The 21,741-nt window shown below is 43.2% G+C and overlaps 1 protein-coding gene across 1 annotated transcript in view; it reads right to left on the bottom strand.

Moving 5' to 3' along the window:
• Window positions 1–16,264, bottom strand: part of PAK5 (p21 (RAC1) activated kinase 5) — a gene marked incomplete at its 3' end in the record, with an annotated part of 41,656 nt that extends 25,392 nt beyond the window's left edge. Inside the window, exons 1-2 of the mRNA XM_082048447.1 lie at window positions 16,212–16,264; window positions 9,087–9,301 (exon numbers count right to left, since the gene is read on the bottom strand). Coding sequence (XP_081904573.1) covers window positions 9,087–9,290 — 204 coding nt within the window. The 5' untranslated portion in view covers window positions 9,291–9,301; window positions 16,212–16,264. The remainder of the gene's footprint in view (window positions 1–9,086; window positions 9,302–16,211) is intronic.
• Between the last annotated feature and the right edge of the window lie 5,477 nt (window positions 16,265–21,741).

Here is a 21,741-nt window from a genome sequence, read left to right on the forward strand (position 1 = left end):
CCCCACAATATCCCATTTACAAGAAACTGTTGAAACATTTCTAAGGTAATCTCGATTTGATTTGATTTGATTTGCTGGGCTGCGCTGCCGCCAAGTGCACTCTGTCCCCAGCGGCAGATTGGTCCTGACACGCTTAATAAATTAATCTGCCTGACAAAGTGCTGCTCCCTCCCCTCCCTCAGCCTCCCTGGACAGCACGGAAAGTCGGGAAGAAAGAGAAGGGCCGTGAAGCTGGTGCTGGTAGGAAAGCATTGGGGCTGCTCCCTCTGGCCTGGGGTATGGGATGGGATTCAGAGCCGATCTCCTGTCCCAGAGTGGTGCTTCACAAAAGCCTGGGTGTTTAAACCAGTTTTTTATGCCTCTACATCGCAATTCTCCCGCAAAGTGCTACTTCATATGGAAGCATAAGTCTTTAACAGCAAGCATCTTCACTTGCACTGTGCTCTGGGGGAATTATTAAATGCAAACTAGGACACGGATAGCAATTACTGCTGCGTTCAGACTACAAAACTGTAAAATTCGATAAAATTCATAATCTCTTGCTAGTCTTTTAACTGTGTGATCCTGATAGTTAACTAAAGCCTGTTCGATCTGTGCTTGGCAATTAAAAAGCAGGAATCATCATCATAAAGACTTCTGTTCATGTTTCTCCGTCCAAAGACCTGTATCTCAAAAGCCTTTTTTTTCTAGCCCACACAGTTCATCCCACAGACAACAGAAAAGGCATTTAAAAGTCTCTGCAGGCAAGTCAGCGTTGTTTCCCCATAATACACAGCACTTGTCTAGGGTAATTGGATCCTGCATGAAGCGGAAGACAAAAAAGAAAGAGCAGCAAAGCATTTTCAAATTCCTAGAGAGCCACCAAAGCCCAGATCTAATCATGTCAGAGCAAAAGAGAGAAAAAAACCACATTTACATCTGGAGCTTTGGCTCCACAGGTAAGTAAGCTGCTTGGCAACGGTATTTTCCCCCTGATCCTACTGCTCATTTTGAGCTAAACTCTGCTGGGATTGAATAAACTTGGCTGTTTGGTTAGAATATAGAATATAATTTAATGGGATTATAACCAGTACGGTTTCTGTTCTGGACCACAATGGACCAAAACAAGTTCATTACCAGACCTAGGAACAAATACATCATGGAGATGTGCAGAACATGTAGTTATTGAATGATTATTGACACTGCATGGTTAAATAGAAATGGAAGTAGCGAGCGCAGCCCTAGTGCCGATGTAGTGTAAATGCTGCGTGAGCAATTTTACACGGCAATCCCTTCCACAGACCTGTTACGCAGTGGGGTAAAACATCTATCTTGAACAAATGCCATCAGGATGCCCACGCAGATTTCTCATTACTTCTGCTGTCTAGCTCCACTTTTGACATGCAGGGAGATGAATTTCCAGAGATTTCTTGCTGCCACCTAGTGTTCCCCGCTGCCGGCCACATGCAAAATGAGCCAAGATTTTCTAACATCAACACAACCTTCTATCCAAGGGACTTCAGCAGCACTACCGGGGTTTGGCCAGTTCATAATGTTAAATCTCCTGGGTGTTTGACTCCATCAGTTTCCTCAGCTGAGCCAAGCAAGAGCCCTCTGGACTATTTGACTGAAGCTTAGTAAAACACATTCAGCCTCTCTACATGTTTGCTGGGGAAAACATTTACTACTTACACTTTGCTCCTTATTTTCCACATTTTGCTTGGTGGGATCACTGCCATGGTACAAGAACCAGAAGGATTCTCCCACTGCGGCAGTCACCCCTAGAACTGCCTCTGTTCGCCCAAAATCTTGCTTCTGGCTTCAGAGATCGTATGGATCAGTGCAGGGAAATTCTGGAGGCAAAAAGCTCAGCTAAACCAACAGGAAGGAAACAAAAGCCACGGCAGCTCTGATGGAGCCAGAGCCCTCCGGCTCCAGCAGCAAGCTGGGAGCGTGGCTCATTTGTCAGGGCAGCCAGAGGAGTTACTGGAACAGCTTCCTGTACATTTGTCTTCAAGGACTAACTTCCACATTAAAAAAAGAACCTGATTACGAGTGTCCTTGCTCAGGATCTAATTCCTGGCTCATTTCAGGTTGCACAGTGCTACCTGGGGAGTATTCCCACTCTGGTATTCCCAGAGGAGACCAGATTAATTTTCCAAAACACTGACACAGAGTTTGCCCCTTTTTTTGTTTAGACTTACAGGTTAACGTGTTTCTCAAGCTCTAAAGCAGGCCAGACTGCCTCAGCAGATGTAGACGGGAACTCTAAATTTACTTTCAATTTTTACTTCGTGTACTGCAAAGGTCTGCTCACCTGTGTAAGTTCTCATTAACAAAAATAAAGCTTGACCTTGCAATATTCCTCCAGTGCTAATATTACTCAAAATCACAATGCTGATGAAAACAGCATTTTAAAACATTCTTTTAGTAATTGTATTGGGGAAAACTACTTTTACTCACAGAAGTCTGTAATCTATATTAATGTCCATTACCGCTGCAGGCCCAGGTAAAGTAACTCCATTCTCATGTCACGCTGGATGAAGCGCTTCAATGGCATGAAAACAAAAGAGCTAAAAAGCCGATCAGGAACTTTGCTGTTCAGAAAAAGCCAGAAACTTGGAACTATAAAGAAGAACTGAGAATGCATCAGTTAAAAGCACCATGGGAAGAGGTGATTCCTTCATTTTATGATGACTCTGGACTGTCACTGTGAAAATGCAGCAGAAAAATCAATACACCAGTTAATCTACTTTTGACAGAGATGAAGAAGTATTAATGTCACTGAACATATGTGGATATGGAGACAACCTGAGAAGGGTGCAAGGAAAAGAGAAGCTGGTATTAGTGGAGCAACAGCACTGCTGTCCAGGGTCTATTGGAGGGGAGGGACGGGCAGGTCCTGCACAGCAAGTGCCAGAAGACAAGTGGTGGCAATGGCTCTGCTCTGCAACTTGACATCCAAGGCTGCTTTGTTCTTTGAAACCAAAACATTTAAATATTTTCCCAGATAAACCTGAAACCAACAAATTATAATCCCCAAAATGTATCCTCTTCCAGCTGAAAATCCTTACAGTAAAACTGCATTTTCAATAAAACAAACTACTCATCTGAAAAACTCCTTCCTATTCCTTTAATTCAGGCATTTTCTCTACTGTCAAACCCAACTTCAAAGGCAGCACAAATTTTCTTCTAAAGGACTTACATAAGAACCTGTAATTTACTGAAATCACACAATCAGAAATAAAATGGAAAGTTTCTCTGTAGAATGCAGTACACATGAGAACACAGTAACCCAGAGCTATAAGTTATTAAAAACTTCTGAGCTGTGTGCTTCCTTCATTAATGCATACTGTGGCTGGTTTTTATTTCTACAGTGATAGATTTTCTGCAGGTTTACACAGAAGTCACAACGTGGTTCTTCTCATACCAAGTAAATGTCGCAGTACGACATGCCCATGGACACTAGGTGGCATACGTGTATTACAGCTGCACGCAGGGGTGCAGAGATGAACTGAAGTAGTATTGTTACTTTAAAATGTAGAAAATCAAATAGCCCTCAGGACTGAAGCATTATTCCTTTGAAAGAAAGGCTCTACTTAAATATGTTGCAGTAGTTTCTCCTGGCACGGTGTAGCATCAAACGTAATCCTATTCGGTGACCAAAATAAATCACAAGTGCGTCTGCGTTGCAGGACAACAGCAAATCCGACTGTAATTACCTGTAGATAAAGGTAACCACAGGAAAACTGAGGCTGGAAGGGAGCTCTGCAGGTCACCCAGTCTCACCTCCTGCTCAGAGCTGGGCTAATGTCACAAGTCCGCTCAGGGCATTGTCCATCAAATTTTGCCCTCTCTAAAGGCTGAGATCCCCCAGGCTGCTGTTCTGCTCCTTAAGCATGCTTGCTGGCAAAAAAAATCTTCCTTTCACCCAGAATTTCCTATGCTGCAAGGTGCTGGCTCTTGCCCTTTTTGGCGACACCCCCTCCAGCTTCTCTCCTCCCAGCTGAGCACACGCCAGGCCCAGGATGTGACTGCAAAGCGTGGAATTGTGAGATGTGAGTTATTAAAGCATGAATTTTCATCATGTGCTTACAAGGAAGGCCCACGAGATGTCAGCAGCCATCCTGTCCCAGCAAGAAAAGCACCGTGGGACCAGAGCATCCCGGTGGGATGGGAGCCAGCCTTCTTCAAGCAAGAACTTCAGACTGCCTCATCTACAGAGGTGCCGCAGGAAGAATAAGTAAAAAGAAGGAGCTATCAAGGAGAGGCAAAAATTGGGGAGGGCGAGGAAGAGGGCAACTACCACTTCAACCATCTGCCCTTGAGTAGCAGGCAAAGCCTTTGAGCACCTCTTTATTTCTAAAACCCCCTTATCCCGGTCAGACATTTCCCCTGTGCAATTCCACATGTGAGAAGAGGGCTGTGGGTTATCTAACTGGACATCTCCAACTGCTCAAGCCCAGACAAGGACCCCTGCTCATGTCCCCTTTTCGAGGTCTCTGGCCACTCAGCACCACTGTGCACAGCTCTGCAAACGCTCAGCATCCTCCATCTAAGCAAGAAAAGCACACAAATGTAGGAAAAGACACCTTAAATGAGGCCTGAATATCATTGCTGGAAATAACTTTAAGACAACAAATAGGACGGGGAAGAGAAATATCTGCTCTTCTTTCTGCCAACATGCACAGTAAACAGAGCTTTGATTTCCACGTGAGAGCTATTAAAAGGGCTATGACCAGTAACTCATTTTCTGATTTTTTTTTCCCCTGTATAGTACAGAGGCTGAAATATAGAAGCTTATAAAGGTTTAAAAGAACTCGCCAGTATTGGGGTCAAAGTTTGAGAGACAGAAGTGAGAAAAAGTAAAACTAGTAAGACAAAACATATAGATTAGACCCCTGAAACAGGAGCATAACAGAAAAAGAGAAAAGCCAGTGACCCTGTGTCTGTCCCCTACAGAAATTCTCTGCCCTGCAACACCCACACATTGCAGGATACCAGGTAAATGACCTGCCACAGGTTAACGGCACAATTAATATGCATCTCAAATTAATGTGCATCTCAGCACAGGGCATTCGAGGGCATTTTGGTGAAGTGATGGAAAGGACGTTTTCTCTACTTTTAAGGCAGCTCAATCCACGTGGCACAGAAGAGGCTCCTTCCATTTTGCCGACAATGCAGCACTGATGCCAATCTGAGGATGCCACTCTGCCTTTGCTGGCTGAACACCAAGCCCTCTGCATCACCAAGCTGTGAGGATGCTCATCTCAGTGCATGTCAGATACTACAGGACAACTAAAGCCCTAATCCCCTTACACCCTGCGTTTTCAAGGGAAGAAAATGGGGGAAAAAGATCAGGAAATGTGAAATTGTGCCACATTAACATGGTTGGATTTATTGCAATGTGCGCAGGGCAGGACACGAAAGGTCCCAGCATGAAAGATTTGGTCCTCTTGACACCTGTATATATTTGGCCACCCAAATCCTCACAGCCACCTCTCTCTTTACTCAAGGACAAGCCCACCACCACGTCATCCTCAAACTGGGCACCCTGACCTTGCTGATGGTGTGCATGGGGGAGACTACCCAAAGCATTGACAACAGCAAAGTGATGGAGGCTTCACACGCATCCCAGCACAGACAACTGACGAATAACCCCGGCGTGGTGTTTCTTCAAAAAGAAATGGCATTTTTTCCTCCAGTAACTGACGGAAGCGAGGACGCTCAGCTGTTCCCTACACTGGGAAACATAAGGGATTTTAAAAAGTCTTCAGGGCCATCCTGCTCCCACTGACGGCAGCAGGCGTTCAAGCATCTTAACAGAGCATCTTTACAGAGAGAGTGCTAAGCTCTTCTGGCCAAAATCTCCAAAAAAGGGGTTTGGTTTGTTTTTCTAACATTTGAGCAGAGTGGAGGAACCATGAAGAATGAGTTTTGCTGCCTAAGGACAAAGAATTTGCTTAGTTATTGATTCTGAAGCTTTGCAAAAATCAAAGAGTGGCAACAAATTGAAGCTCCTGTGTAGCATAACAGCGATGACAGGCCAAGCACATTGTGTGCTGAGGGCAAACACGCAAGCCATGAACTCCAGGTACACATGGGACAACTACAAAATACTGAAGCAAGAGGACCAAGAGGCCTGGATTCAGGATCTCAAGACTTCATGAAGCCTGTTTTAAGTACAGGAAGGCACAGACGGTCCACGTTTTTCACAGAGATGTTTTCAGTCAAAAAATCAGTCTTTTTTCAAAATTGCCTTTCTCCACACCCCAAACCTCTCAAGATCATTGTCGCTTTCTATTTTTCATGCTGACTTGTGTTAGCATCTGAAACACACAATACTCTGCGGGTATCTGGGTCACCCACACCGAGAAGGGAAATCCCATTATTGTCTCTCCTCATACTTGAAATGAATGAATTTGTACAGTCAGCTCAGGTTTGGATTCAAACGCTGATATTACCATGACAAGCCGCCGCCGCCCACGTGCAAAAGCACTACAGGCCTTTCATCCCCGCCAACGCAGAGCCAGGGTGATGACATCCCCCAGGATATTTGGGAGCCCAGGGCGCTGCCTCTTCATCATCGCCGCTTCTGCCTTTGAATATAGATGGAGCAGAGAGAATATTTACCATTTATTTGCTTTACCCAAAGGGATACACCACGCATCATCAGATCCTATCTGCTTTGTGACTGAGAAACAAGGAACCACCACTAACGGGGAAAGCTGTAAAACCTACAGAAGTCAAGAAAATGTCTTTCCTCTGCCTCAGCCTTGGGTGAAGCCCAAAGCAAGCAAACACCAGTTATATCGCAAAAACAAGAAACTGTGCTCTCAGAGTCTACCTCTATGACCTGTGCTGCTCTTCAGTGGCGAAGAAGTGCTTGTTAGCAAGAGCACTTCTGCCTCACACCATACAGGTAGTCAATACTGAAGTAATTAAACAGAGAATAAATTTAGGAGTGCAGAACAGCAGTTACAGAACTCCTGTATGACCTGAAAACAAGGCATGAACTAACTCAGCCCAAACGCCTCAACCTGACTTAATACTGTGACACAGGACTCAATTATGAATCTTTTTCTGCTACACCTCAATGCATTCATAAGTGTGTTAATTAAACTATCAATTGCCAAGTGGAAAAGAAAAAAATTGTAAACAGTATTGAGATCTCGGAGCCTCTGGTTCCCATCTTCACAAACTGCAACTGCATTTTAAATCTTCAATTCTTAATGAAGTTATGAAATCCTTAGCGCCTAAATAACCTTTCAACAGGACTAAAGGTACTGGTGAACATGCACAAATTTAAAAAAATGTCTAAATTAAATGATTATGCTCGGCTAGATCAGCAACATTAAATATTCTTAAAGTGGCCACAATCAGTTCCTTTCTGTAAGTTAAGTTATAGCAAAACAAGCCATGTTAATTCTTAATAAAATACAGTAAAATGATATCTTGCAATAGCCTTAAAAGCAAATTCTCAGATTACACTCAATGCCTCTAAGTTGCTACTAAAACTAACCTGCTTTTCTTAGCACTGTTATTCCAAAGTGCATCCCTGGTATATGCACATTTATAGACCCCTGGTGTACAGACACATGCAGACCGCTGATACACAGACAAAAAAAAAGGCAAGAACTGACACATTTCTTGGAAAGAACTGGTAGGGATTTTCTCCACTTTAAAATGCAGCCATTACTCATTTAAGGCTTGATCCTTCACATCCTGCAATGTGAAATGTTTCAATGGGACTCTGCATGTGTATATACATGCATATGTGCATTCACAGCATGAGACCCAAAGTTGTGTTGCTCATATGATGTTGACAAAGCTAATACATTTTAAAACTTTTTAAGCTTATGGATTTATGGCCCTAGAACTGCAGAAAAGAGATGGTACTGCTGCAAGACAGTAAACTGATTTTGTTTCATTTTAAAACATCTTTATGCATTCATGTCAAAACATCCAGGGATGTTTTAATGTTAAGAAGGGCTGTGGAACAAAGTTGCTCTCCCCCCCCAGCAGGAAAAGGTTTACCTACTTTTTGCCTCATTATTCTAGGTCTCTATTATACAGTAAGATATTTTATTACAGCAAAAAAATTCAAGACTTTTGTTTTATCACCTTTGTCCTGTAGCAATACTCAGCAGTGCTGATCAGCAAGTGGTAAGTGTCCTCCAGGAGCAGACAATAAATGTGAATTTAGCAAAGAGCACTTATCAAATATAAATACAGGGTCTGTGCTCTTGGGATTATCTGATTTTCCCTTGCTTCAGAAAAATCCACATGAAGATGAAATCCTAAATGTACTTTGCAGCTGCATGACGGTGAGATGCACACAGCCAGTGAGGTATAGTCTACCACCAGCAGACAGATGTGATTTACTGGAATGTTAGGATGTGCGATCCCAGAAATGCTGCTAAATCAGAACAAATGTGTCTATTGGAATCCTGAGCCTCTAAGGACAGGGATCCCCGAGCCGCGCTGGTGCCCCGTCAATGCTGCTCTACCCTCCCAGCCAAGTTTTTTCCCCACTTGTCCAGCCTGAACCTCCCAAGCCACAACCTGGAGCTGTTTCCCCTCATTTTACCACCCAGCAAGGAGCTCAGCTCCATCACCTGTGTTACCCCCTCCAGGCAGCAGCGGGTGGCAATGAGATCCCTCCCTGAGCTCCTCGCCCAGCTGAACAAGCAATTTAATTTTTTTCCTTTGGTGTAGTTTTCCCTCCCTCCCTTGCTCCAAACTGACTTTGCCTAAAGCACTGTTCTTAAATTAATTATCAAGGAGCTCTATGCTGCAGAGAAGCATCGTTTTTGGGCCTCCAACAGGACTTGTAGCTTTTTCTTCTGCAGCCTGGGAGCACGAAGGCACGGCCCCTGCAAGACTCATGACTCACACTCTTCTGGGACAAGTTTTATACATATAACAATTTTTCCTTGCAGCCCTAGTATTAAATATTTGGATTTGCAGCTCTCTCTGTACTTCTACACTCCCCATCCACGCCTGCCTCCCAGGGCAGCCACTATTCATTAAGATTACATGCAAATAAAGGCGAAAAGGAAAATTATTATTGAATTAGGAAACTCAAAGGTGACTTTGCACGATACCTTCATAGGCGCCAGCTGGATGGGAGTGATGCATGAGGGATCCACCATAGGCTTGGGCCTGTTGGCCGTGTCCGCCAGCAAACTGTGCCACTGCTGAGGCAGCCCCGTGAACTTCTGCTCCCGGTGGTCAAAGCCAGTGTGAACCCGGTGCTCGAAGTTCGAGGGCCCGGAAATTTCCAGCCTTTTCTTCTTCTTGCCGAACATGGTGGAAAAATCTAAAGAAGTCACAGGGAAACAGGAAAGGAAAGAAAAAAAAAAATCATCTTTATGATTTGTTGCAACTTGCAGCCATTGTCTCTAGTGCACAGATAATTTTAGTAGATGCTATCAGTCAAATACCTACATGAATACCTATTTCACACATACTGCCTTTGAGATCTATGCAAGGGAAGTGTTTATTTAACCTCCTCTTGCAGGTTCTGAGACTTAAGAAATTAACCCAGTCTCTATATATGTTCACAATACCTTATGAAATAAGGAAATGCCTCTATTCCCAGGAAAGAAAACCTACTGTGTAAGGAAAGGAGAAATTCCCAGTCCTGGAAACAGACAGAGGTCCTGTTAATTTTCTATTAAATACTGTCCTGTCCTGGAAAAGTCCCCTGCCTTCTTTCTGCTGTCTCAAAACTGAGCAGGGTTCAGTAAACCCTCGAGCAGCATCTGCCTAAAATAGTAGCTGGATGAGGAGGCCGGCAGCTCTGTAAAACTTCTTGTATCACAGGAGAGACTCAGCTGTAAATGTGCTGCCCTGACTCCGTGATTCAGAAGGTAGAGAGATGATCAAGGAAGAAAATACAGCTGCATTGCTGCTACAAAAAAAGAGATGGGCTGATAAATCAGGTATTTATTCCACCCTCATTCCCTTTTACTACTTCATTTAAAGATCAGGTCCATTATTTGAAAATTGATTGCTGGCTCCTTAGAAGTCCCCCTGTGTGTTTGGAGGTGATTATGTCTCCCTTGTGTGTATTTTCTTTAGACAGAGCAGACCTGCTCCCGTTGGCCTTTCTTCACAGATCTCATCTCCCACACCTCCCGCTGGCCTTTCTTCACAGATCTCATCTCCCACACCTCCCGCTGGCCTTTCTTCACAGATCTCATCTCCCACACCTCCCGCTGGCTTTCTCCCCCTCCCTGAACTCCCTCCGAATGTCCTGCCCTTTGGACAGTCTCTCTCCAACTCTGTTAACCCTGATATCTTCCTCACCCTCCTCTCCTAAAATCTCTTACAATCACCTTGAAATCTGGCCCTTTTTCCACTTCCAGCATTGTAATATTTGTATTTTTCTCATCGGTGGCATGTTGGGTACCTTGTGGCACTTCCAGAAATGTTTCTAGCCTAACCCACAACCATCGTGGTTGGTCTCTACTCAAAGATTACTTATTTTCAAGGCTCAAACAGAAGAAGTCGGTAGTTCAGGTAGTAGCTTGTATTCACAGCCCATCTGCCGGGCTCCACAAATCACAGCTGGCTGCAGATCAATGGCACTGGATTGATTTCATTCACCCTCTGGGATGTGAATCCATGAGACCTATTGGAGTTGCATTTTAAACCATCGGGTCTAGACACGCACTTCATCTGATCAATGCCAGTACTCACAAGGTTTCCCACTGGACTTACACCCTAACACTGCTGTTGGAGGCTTGAAATCCTCCGGAGCCCCAAACACCACCAGATGAATAAAAGCATATCAGCTGGCATACTGCATATTGCCTTTTAAAAAATATACAGCGGTTTCATTCAACAAGATATTACTCTTTTGTTTTTAAATCGCTCTTTGATGCATTGTACTCTCTTGCTTTAATACCATTACAGCTAGAAGCAAATGTCAACTGTGCCCCAGTGGGACCTTTCTCAGGAGAATATTTTAGTCTAAAACCTGATGCCAAGGTCACATTTTTGCAGCGGGATGGTGTCTGAGGCCTGAGCAGTGAGACTTGCCCCCTCCTTTTGACTGCAGCTCATGCTTAGATCAGCTTAAATTGACCGTGAAGCTATAGCAGGAGAGACAGGGATACTGACACCTCGCACAGCAAGGGACTGATTCAGCCACGCGGATGCGTGCGATGCATCTCGGTGGCCAGAGAACATCCCCCTGTGGGGCTGTGGAACTTCTTGTTTGTTAGAGCCCTGAGTCAGGCCCCACTAATGTGCTTGGTCCTCATGCCTCAAAAAAGAGATGGTTTAATTTTTACCATAGCTTTATTGATATGGTACAAAAAGATAAAGCATTTAATCAGATGTGGAAGCAAAAAACATCCTGGACAAGTGATTAAATGAGAAAGCTCTGCAAGGCTTATCAAATTGTTTTAGGAACAGGAGAAACCTAAGTGGTTTGAAGAGACACAACGGACCTTTCCAGGATAACGTGTGTGCAACATAAATGCTATGAAATTTCTATCAAGAGCACAAAATGTATGAACTTACAGCCCATTCAGGCACCTATCTGTTCTCTGTCATGCAAAAAAGCAATCCCCAGGCAGTTGATAAGAACCCCTCATTTCCTAATGGGATTAGTTAGGAGAGCATCCCACAGACAAGTGGGACATCGGCTGCATTCTGAGGAGGCAAAGGGAGGTAAGTGGCTGCAGGGCTGCCCTTGGCACCCTCACCCAACCCTCCCCATGCCAGAGCACCCAGCCCGACTTAATTCCTTCCGACAGCCTTCAACATGCTCCTCATTGTGCCAGGTCTCTCAGCAAATGCCACCTCTCCGTCCAGCTCCTCCTGCACTCGCCCCCGCAAAACGAGAGGAAATGAGAGGTATCATATTCCAAATTTATTGCTGTTTTTATGGGGATGAGCACAACCAGGATGTCCGTCCGCTACTTGCATGTGCTTGGCCAATGAACAGTCGGGCTGATTTCAACATCATGTACATGGCACAAGGTGATACTCAACACAAGGGCCTGGGGGAGCCTGTCCTCCCAACAACTATTATACTATTAATGGCAGTGGGCTTGAGCCAGCTCTAAGCCCAGAAAAAACAGGACTCATCGCTATGTGGCTTCCATGGGGTATTTCTGTTGAGATACTTCACTTATCCTTATGCTGAAATGATGTAGCACATTGATTTCATGTTTCTAAATGGGAGGTCTGAAAGAGGTAGTCCTTCAATTGCAACAACCAAACAATTTAGTAAGTGTGATAGACTTTCTTTACCAAAGCCATGATGGAAAAAATACGGCCATGATGTTTACTGGAAGAAAACACAGTAGTAATGGGGAGAAATCAGACTATCACACCAGCTTTCCTGCTGACAGTGCCCAAGTAACCCGGGGCAGTGCTGGCCCTTGCGGCGCCGCTGGGGAACAGGGAAGGAGCAGGGACAGCAGGACAAATGTGGGAGCTGTGCTCTGTAGACAGAGCCCCCAAAACCTTTCGTAATGGTAGTATTTGTTATTCATGCTTCTGCCCAAGAAAGCAGCACTGCCAGCTCTGTGATCCTCGCCCAACAGTTACAAAAAAGCTTCATCCAGCTGCTCCAAGAATCCAGGTAATGCTGAAACGTGCTATCAGGAGCAACCACTGCAGCTTGCACTTAATGCTGTTTACTGTAGTGCATAACAAATCGAATTACATGCTAATCAACACACCTTGCCTGTTAGATCCTTTTCACTTCACTCCTTTCCATGCACTGAAATAATTCACTGAGCAGCACAGTGCCGTGGACTCCCAGACAGGTCTGAATTTCACACATGACCTCCAAGAACAGATCAGGTCCCCACAGGCAGAAGAAATTCCCTGTGTCCAAGATACTGCCTGTGCAAGGTATGAGACACAGAGCAGCAAAGCAAATCCACTCCATCAGCTACTGCACCGTTGTCGTGCTGCCTCCCCCTCACAAAGGAAGGTACAACCTGGTGACAGTATTATTTTGGGTGCAAGGGAGCCCATTCAGGTCCTCCCATGAGGGTGCCTGTGCTCAGGGCAGGATTTCCAGCAATAGCCTTCCCATGAGAAGTTAAAGCCTCACCCAGCTCCTACCCCGAGCTCAAGTTCAGAGGTGTTCGGCTGCTCTGTTAGTTCAGTCTCATACACCTGGACCCATGCTGGGGTTTTGGTGGGTCATCCCTCCCCTGTATGTGAGATCAGGGGACACACAGGGGAACTGATGAACTGAAAAGCTGAAAGTCTGCATTTGTGTAAACAGCCTCAAAGAACAAATTTTTGCACTTACAGCATGTAAAACCCAAGGCAGTTAGAATAAAAGGAAAAAGCATGCCTTTAATCTTGAAGTTAATAATATTCTGTATCTTTTATCATATCCTAAATAAGAGGAATCCAGTTAACCCACCCTGTAAGAGATAAATCTGTTCAACTCCACCTTATAAAGTGCCAAACCCTGTTCCCAATGAAAAAGTCGGAGCCACTTTTGCCTTCCCCTCTCAGTAGCTATTTCTTTTAGAATGAAAACTAGGAAGGCTTGAAAGACTTATTTTGTCTTGTAATCTTGAAAACTACCAAAAGAGTCCCAAGTGCATCCACTAAGCACTGACAAGAGCACTTGCCATCCCAGATGATGCCACAGACTGAGCAAAGGTCTGTGAAATTCTGCCATGCATAAAAACATACAAAATCCTTATAAAACCAGTAACTAGAATAATGAAGTGAGATAGGTGTTTTTACTTTAAAATTGGGCTTTTAAGGATTGCATACCATTGCTATACAAACACTATTTTTTTTCATTATAGTATTTCAGCAGCCAGATGCCGTGTCCCACTAAGCCAAGGAAATAATCTGTGCCCGGCAGCAGCGCCGGCCAATAACCCCCAGCAACCCAGGGAAACCCACAGGTACTTCTTACAGACCCCTTTCTGCTGCTGGAGCACAGGGCTGGGATGTAAAAACTGCCTCCAGAGGGGCTCGGTGTTCATCGTCTGCCTCAGCCCAGCAACACATTTGCTTTTTAAACAACTGGCAATTAGTTCATTTTCAATTAGGAAGCGCACACTGCGTTAACTCCGGCAGCCTGTATTTTTTCTGCAGGGATTCCCTGAGGTTCCTCTGCTGAGCAAACAGCAGCAGAGCCCTTTTGCCTCGGGGACAGACATGCTATTAGCAACTCAAAATTGCCTTCATGCACACTGGGTAGCATCTGCAAGCCCAGAGCAGGGGGCGGCAGCGACCGCTCCAGCCCCGACATAAAAGGCACATTTTCCCCCAAGGCCACCACACAGGCAAAAAAACTGGTTAAAACCAGGAGTGTTAATAAAATGCTTCAACTTTTAAGACAACTGGTAGAAATATGGATTGCAAAATGGGAAACGGGTGCGGGTCGCTTCCCTTTGATATTGTTTTACTTACTAATAATAGTTTTCCGTAGCACAAGAACTCAATTATTCCCCTCCAGAGCAAACAAAACGCAGTAATACATCATTAGCTTCCTCAGCTTCTGTTCCCCTGCTCTGATTAATTGTAACCTTTGCTGATATGTGATCATAACTGAAAGAATATGAATTGAGAAGTACAAATTAAATTAACGTGTCAGGCCAGCTTGCATAGCCAGTACTCCAGACAAATGTGAGCTGGGCTGATAATCAATCTTGAGGAGAAAGCAAATGTCTGGTACGGACCGACAGCAGCATAAATTGCTAAGAAATGCTCTAAGTGAGAAGTAAAAATGACATTTGTTCCCCTTCAGCTCACACTGGTGCAACTCCCTGCTGCCGAAGCAAGTGGAAGGAGACCAGCACACCTCTGTATATCTATATAGCTATAAAAATGAGGATTTTTTTTTTTAAGTAAGGAATAGCAACAACAATAGGTTTGTATTTCCTTTTGGTTTGCTTTAAGGATGGCTCTAAGCTTCTCCATGGGGACTCTCTGCTGCTGGCTGCAAGCAGAGCATGAGTTTCCTTTGCAAAAGAAGAAAGCGTGCCTTGATTACAGATATACTTTTTTTTTTTATAAGAACTTACCTCTATTTTTCTATTTTTAACCACAAATACAGAACACTACCCTATTGTTCAGGAAATGAAACAAGAAAAGTAGAGCTGACTGAATGAGAAGCCAGTAAAGTTAATGAAAAGGCTGTTAAAAAATAACACTGGTTTCAGGTCAGGCCTGATGCATCCCTGTGACTCTGGGACAGAGGAGAAATTCTCCAGATAAGCTATTCCTAAATACTTCCCAAACCACAGCGGGATGTTTCTGGATGCACAGGATGGAGATGATCCAGGAATCAGCTGCTGCAAACCAGGGGTAGGTGGGTCCTGTGGTTGTGTCTTATATTCATTCATTCATGTACTCATGTTCTCTAGAGGGAGATGTCATCACTACTTTAGATATAAGGTAGTTTCAGATCTCAGGAAAGGATATTGTTTATTTTGTCATGCGGATTCTCCCCATACAGGAGAATCCTGGGTTGGTTCATCAAATTAAGAAACCTTGTTTCCCGTGATCCCTGCTTAATCCTCTGCTCTTCTTGATTATAATTCAAGCATTTCAACTTGGCAACAATAAAATAAACCCTTAGAAAATGTTCTGACACACACTACCAATGAATTAATATTACTATTTTAAACATCAACTCTCCAATAGCAACAAAAAGGATCTACAAATCCTCAATGGACTAAGTCAGCCAGTACAGCCTCAATTTTAAGAGCCCTCTCTCTCTATCATGTTGCTGAGCTCTTCTGCATGTAAACAGTGTCACTGTTGGAAAATCAATCACCTGTGACCATATAGTTTTTTCAGTCTAACTCTGTTTTAATTCAAATAAAGTATAGAAATACAGTTTTCAGTGTATGTCCACATGAGTTTTAGGAACAAAACGGCTTGACGGTCAATAGGATTCAACTTATTCCCATGGATTTTCAAGATGCCTGACATTTTTTGAGACAGGACAGATTCGTAAGTCATTTAAACACTATTAAAATACATACTTTAATCATGGAAAAATATATACTGATGGACTAGACCGCACCCAGTAAGCACAAAAACGCCATCCTTCTCAAAGCCCCTCATTTACCCTATGGCATTCTGCTCACTTCAACCTTAGGTCAAATCAGCCAATATTCAGAGTTCCCCTGTCACTGCGCAACATAATAAAAATACATTTAAACAATTACAAGCTGTCCAGGACTTGTGACTGTCCACATTTCTTTTCAATGCCACAATACCTTGTTTAATTTTGAAAATGCCTTCATTTGCCACAGCACAGTGGGGTGTCTCTTGATAGCCGGCCCTCGAGACATATCTAATAGAAATGCACAATGGAACAAAATACAGGAAAAAATAATAACAAAAGGCAATGTATGCTTCCAGAGAAACAGTAAAAGCTGGTACAGAGTGGCCAAACCAGGACTGATGTACTCCAGGGAACAATACTCATTCTTCTTATTGAAAGCTTCTCTTGTACAAGGACTCATTTCCACACACTGACTGACATGTGCTTTCCTAATTTAGAAGTCTTGTGATTCCCAGTGGATTTTAATGCTCAGTAATTTTCAGCTGAGTAGCTTAAACGCATATATTGTAGTCAGTCACTCTTTATTATCTTATACACATGCACACATATATAGCACCGTACAGACAGAGGTTCCTGCAGTCAATTAGTCTGCAACAGCTCTGGGCAGATTAAAGAGAAAAAATAAATAACACCAACCCCCGGAGGTAACTCAAATAATTTCTATCCCTGGCAATTGAAAAGATTCCAGACTTGCAGAAGCAAATAATCCTTTGGGTCCTCAGTTTGAGATAATTAATGGTATTAACTTTGCAGAAAATGCTGGACACTCAGAGGGAGGGGGTATTAAATAAGGCACCCACCATTAAATGAGACACCCCAAATCTCAAGCTACTTGTGAAACATCAAAGCAGTTCTAATATTTTTTCTGAGTTCACGTAAATATTTTAAAATCTAGAGTTCTGTATTATAATGGATGTAGGTACTCTATTTCTATGTCTGAAACAGCTACTCTATTTCCATGTTTTGAATCAGGAAAAAATAATCAGTAAAAGGCACTACTGTCAAGAATAAATCAAAACCAGAGTTGTGAAACAATATAACTTAATTCAGAATATTAGTATTAGTAAATAGGTTTCTATAGGTTGGAGTGACTGTAGGGTAAGAACTGCAGGGATGCAACATCATACATCTGTCAAGAGAAAAGTGGTTTCAAAGACGTTGGAAAACAACTCTGATGGATCAAGCACTAGGTGACACCGTCTCTGCATTTTGGGTCACATCCTCAATGGGGTCCGCTAGCAAAGCCTCGGCAAAAATAGACGGATTGGCACCAAACCACAGCCCAGCATAGAGGGCACTCAGGCATCCACATTTCTTATTTGTTTTTGAATGTCAAGCTTACGTTTTAATCCTTCGAAACCGAGTTTCGTCCCCATCACTTGGTGGTGGTTGCAAAGCTGGAATTACAAACATCTCATTGACCAAAGCGTGTTAGACTGCGATAAGTTTTTTTACAGTTCCAGAAAAGACTAATCACAAGACCACACTGTTCCTCACAAGCAGCCTGTATTTACTACTGATATATCCTGATAATTTGTAAAAAATAGCTTTTCCAAAAAACAAACACCACCACCACCACCACAAAATGGTTTCTAGGTCTCAAAACCCATTTATCTTGCGCTGACTGCACCCATGAACATTCCGAAACTGCCTCAAGAAGGGGTCTGGGGGTTATTTCACAGCACCCAGCAAGTGTCACAGGGCAGGTGGTGATGAGCGCAGATGGGACCGGAGTGGAACACAGACCTGTGACAGCATCATGTGCCACCGAGACACGTTAATGAGATGGGGGCTCTGGAGCCAACCTCCTGCTGTAAATCCTCATTGGTATGTTCACATTCAACATGCTGATTTTTTTTTCTACAATAACATTTATTGCATTCCTTATTTTACTTCTAAAACTATATACAGGCTGTGCAGGCTCTCAGGAATTGCTCTATTACCATAACGTTTGTAATAAAGATTGCTTTCCAATGAATGATCAACAGAAACAAATGCTTCCTGATGCATTATTAATGGAAAGCCTCTAATAAGAATATTCTTTAGGATGAAAACACATCATCTGATCCGTGTTTACCAAGAAATGGAACAAAATCAGATTATTTGATATATCAAAATATCTTTAAAATGCAAACAAACATGTCTATAGATTAAGAAGTCCACAGCAAGTGCCTGAAAGATGAAAATCATGCCTGTTGTTGTTGCCACTGTGGGTTTCCTACCTTCGTGTTAGGTTTTGCTCTGTATCACTCTAATGTACAACTGAAAGAAAAATATCTCAGTAGTCTGCAATAAACTGCAAACGTACAGATCCTATTTTAAATTTTTATCCCTTATGTATTTTCTTGTCTTCTTCTCACTCCACATTGTGCTGAAAAACTGGTTTGAAAGTCAATTCTTATCCTATTATCTATTGAGTTGCTGTCAGGCAACACTCTGTTTCCGTATAAAAAATGAGAACTGATCCCTGGCAGGGTTTGCTAGGGCTTACTATTTATTATGTCCTTCAGAAAGTTTACCATAAGCTCTTTATGGAGAACACTGAATGTTTACAAAGCAACGCCTGGTCAGCCCTGCCCCCTTTGGATCATCCACAACAATCAATAACTGCAACCAGGCAATTCCTTGATGCTGATTTTTTGGGGATTAAGGGAGCTTGCCATGCAGACTTTGTATTTTGCCATCTCTGGACATCAGTTTAGAAGTGATGGGTCTCACCTGTTCTCTGTTTAACTGGGAGATAAAGGTTGAAGGGAGAAATTGAGATCCTTCACGCTGTATGTCTGGAACCAATGTGGAAGTTTTCAGGCTGGTCACAGAAAAGCAAAAAAATAACAAACAAAACCCCTCACATAATAGAATGTAAACTGAATGAAAACACCCACGCATTTTCATCTCTGGGCAACCAGTGCAAATCTAGAAAGATGAATGCTACTCTAAGTTTTTTATTGGTTTTCAGCTTTTAAATGACTAAAATAGAAATGGTTATTGACTGCAGGTAGGTGTTGAGCAACTGGAGAGGTTACTGAGGTTACTGCATCTCATGTGGCTGCCGCTGCCAACCTGAGAAATAACACTGCAACAGAAGGTGGCTGCAATTTCTTCCTTTGGAGGAAGGATGCACACACACGAATCACTGCATTTTGCTGGGCCCATCGATATGTTGGTTCTGGGAAGGGCATGTATTGCCTCTCCTGGATGACGAGTTTCATCTGAAATGGTCCAAAAGGACACTTCCAGCCTCTCAAAAGACAACGAAAGGAGGGTACCAGTTGACTATGTAACCAGCTAAGACGATTCCCAGAAACCTTGGGCTGGAAACACCAAGAGAAGCTGCCATGTGACCCTGAATGAGCTGGTTCAGCTTTGAAACTTCTAGACAACTACACCAAAACACAGCTCTGACGGAGGTTGTTTCATTGAGAAAACATCATGGGAACAAGGAGTCTGCGAGAGAAGGCAAAATCTTCTCCAGGTATTTTCTGAGAAATCTTATTTATTCCACAGGGAGAGATGCAGAGGTCAAGAACTTGGCCAGCATCTCTAGGGAATTAATGGCTTACAGCACCTGTCCTACCAAAAAAACGGTGCCTGTGGCCCACCAGACCCTGAGCCCTCTTTTTAAACCCCAGGAAAACACATGTTTAGCATATTCGTATCTGGGATTACAGGTCCTTCTTGAAGTTTCAGCAGCAAAAATACACCATCAATCAGAAAATAATAATAATAAAACGACATCTCTAGATACTGACTCTGGTTGCACTCACTACGGGAAGGTTTGTTAATTCATTCATTTGTTCTCTACTTTGTTAAGGAACGACTCCAACAAAGCTGCTGATACAACTGGGAAATCAAAAGACGAGCTGGGAAAGCAACTGCAAAAACACGCATTAAGGGAACGCACACGGTTATGCCGGGCGGCGGGGGCCAGAGTCAGCACTTAGTGAAAAAAGGGACTGCGAAGTGCACTGCCTGAGATAAGAATTAAGTGCGCAGAAGGAATTCAGATCCCAAGGGAAATACTTTCTTGCCAGAACAAAATTATTTTTCCTGGTCAAATGAAATATGTTGTCCAGCCAAACCTTTCATTTCATGCTGACCATTTTCCTTTTGTTCTTAAATACAGAATAACATAAAACTCAAAAGCTATTTAAGTTAACGCCCTCCAACTGTCAACTTAGGTTTTTCCTCAAATTTTTGGATATATGACTCAACACATTCCCTGGTATTTTTTGTTTCAGCTGATCTGAAAATCATCTGTGCTCTGGGTGGGCATTGGAGACGACTTATGGCATGCTTCATGGGGCAACGTAAAGGTTTTAGAAAGGTGATTTTAAGACAGCCATGACACTCAAATTATTGACGACATGGCAAGCGAATGACAACCCCATCTTTACAATATGGCCCTATATGTCTCCACATGTCAGCTGCTCTGTGTGCCCATGTGTGTAATGTCTCAGCCACACTGACAACCCTGTTCTTCTAAATTATTTCCAGCTTCTTCAGGATAAAGGCAGGAAGAAGTCCGGAACGGCTTTTAAAATGACTATGCAAAGCACAGCGGGCTGTATAATACCTTTTCCAGTAAAACTCCCTTTTACTAATCTGAAGGTAATGAACCGTGTTCTTATAACCACTATTTCTCCTTATTACATATAGGCTGGATGTTTTAAATGGAAATAACTAACATCATCTCATCCCCCCGTGTTTCTGACTTGTGGCGTGTCCTTGGAAGTAACCAATGCTCAGAATGCCAAAAGCTGAAGGCTCAGCTCGCCCACGTGTGAGATGTGATATGAATAAATCAGTGCAAAGTCCATGTGAGCTGCTTCTCTCTCGCTAGCGGGGGCTCGAGCTGGAAAAGCTGGATCTGCTGCCGAGCTGCCATCCAGCCTTTAACTACCCATGGTGCCATTTAGAAACATCAGTTCATTCAGTATATTGAGTCACTTTTTAAAATGCCAAATATACAGCTCAGCATTTAGGGCAAAATGAGAAAAAAATATGTACATTTACTATGGTGGCATGACTGTTTTTTACAGAGCTTGACTTACTGGCAAGGAATTTCAGAACTCAAAGGACACTCAGAAATTCAAAGGGCTTCAAACTTCATCATCGGTGTCACTATGAGACTCGTTAGGGCAGAACTTGCTCTCACACACCCAATTAGAGCAGTGCTGGGTACCCATTGCTGTGTGTTTTATACCTCCCTGAAAGTCATCTTGAGATGCCATTGATCTGTGCTGTGCTACAGAGCTTAGGCTCTGGAGCATCTGCAGTCTTGGGCTTTCTGGAGCATCATTTGAGTCCCAATTTAATTGTTGTTGGCTTCAGTGGGAGAACTCTGACCCTAGAAATAGCCACTTTTTTCTTTATTTCCCTCTGTTGACAGCAGGATGGGAAAAGCAACCCTAAATGGTGACAGTGCAGTCAAAATCAGGGGAGAGGGAGCACAGTTGACTTTATTTGAGAGGTTTATTTCCTATTCTTTTTCTTTGTAACACAACTAGAGGAGATGTTGCTGCCCCTCTCTCCCTCCCTTTTGCTGCCACTATCTCCCATGTCTTAACAGAAACCCAAGTCTTAGCAACCTACACCGTGCCCCTTCACCAATATTTTGTCAGCCAACATTTTACAACACTGGAGAAAGGCTGACCTGCACATTATCCGCTCTGAATCCA

The sequence above is a fragment of the Streptopelia decaocto genome (genome assembly GCF_964273445.1).
Source record: "Streptopelia decaocto genome assembly, chromosome: 3".
Taxonomy (NCBI): Eukaryota; Metazoa; Chordata; class Aves; order Columbiformes; family Columbidae; genus Streptopelia; species Streptopelia decaocto.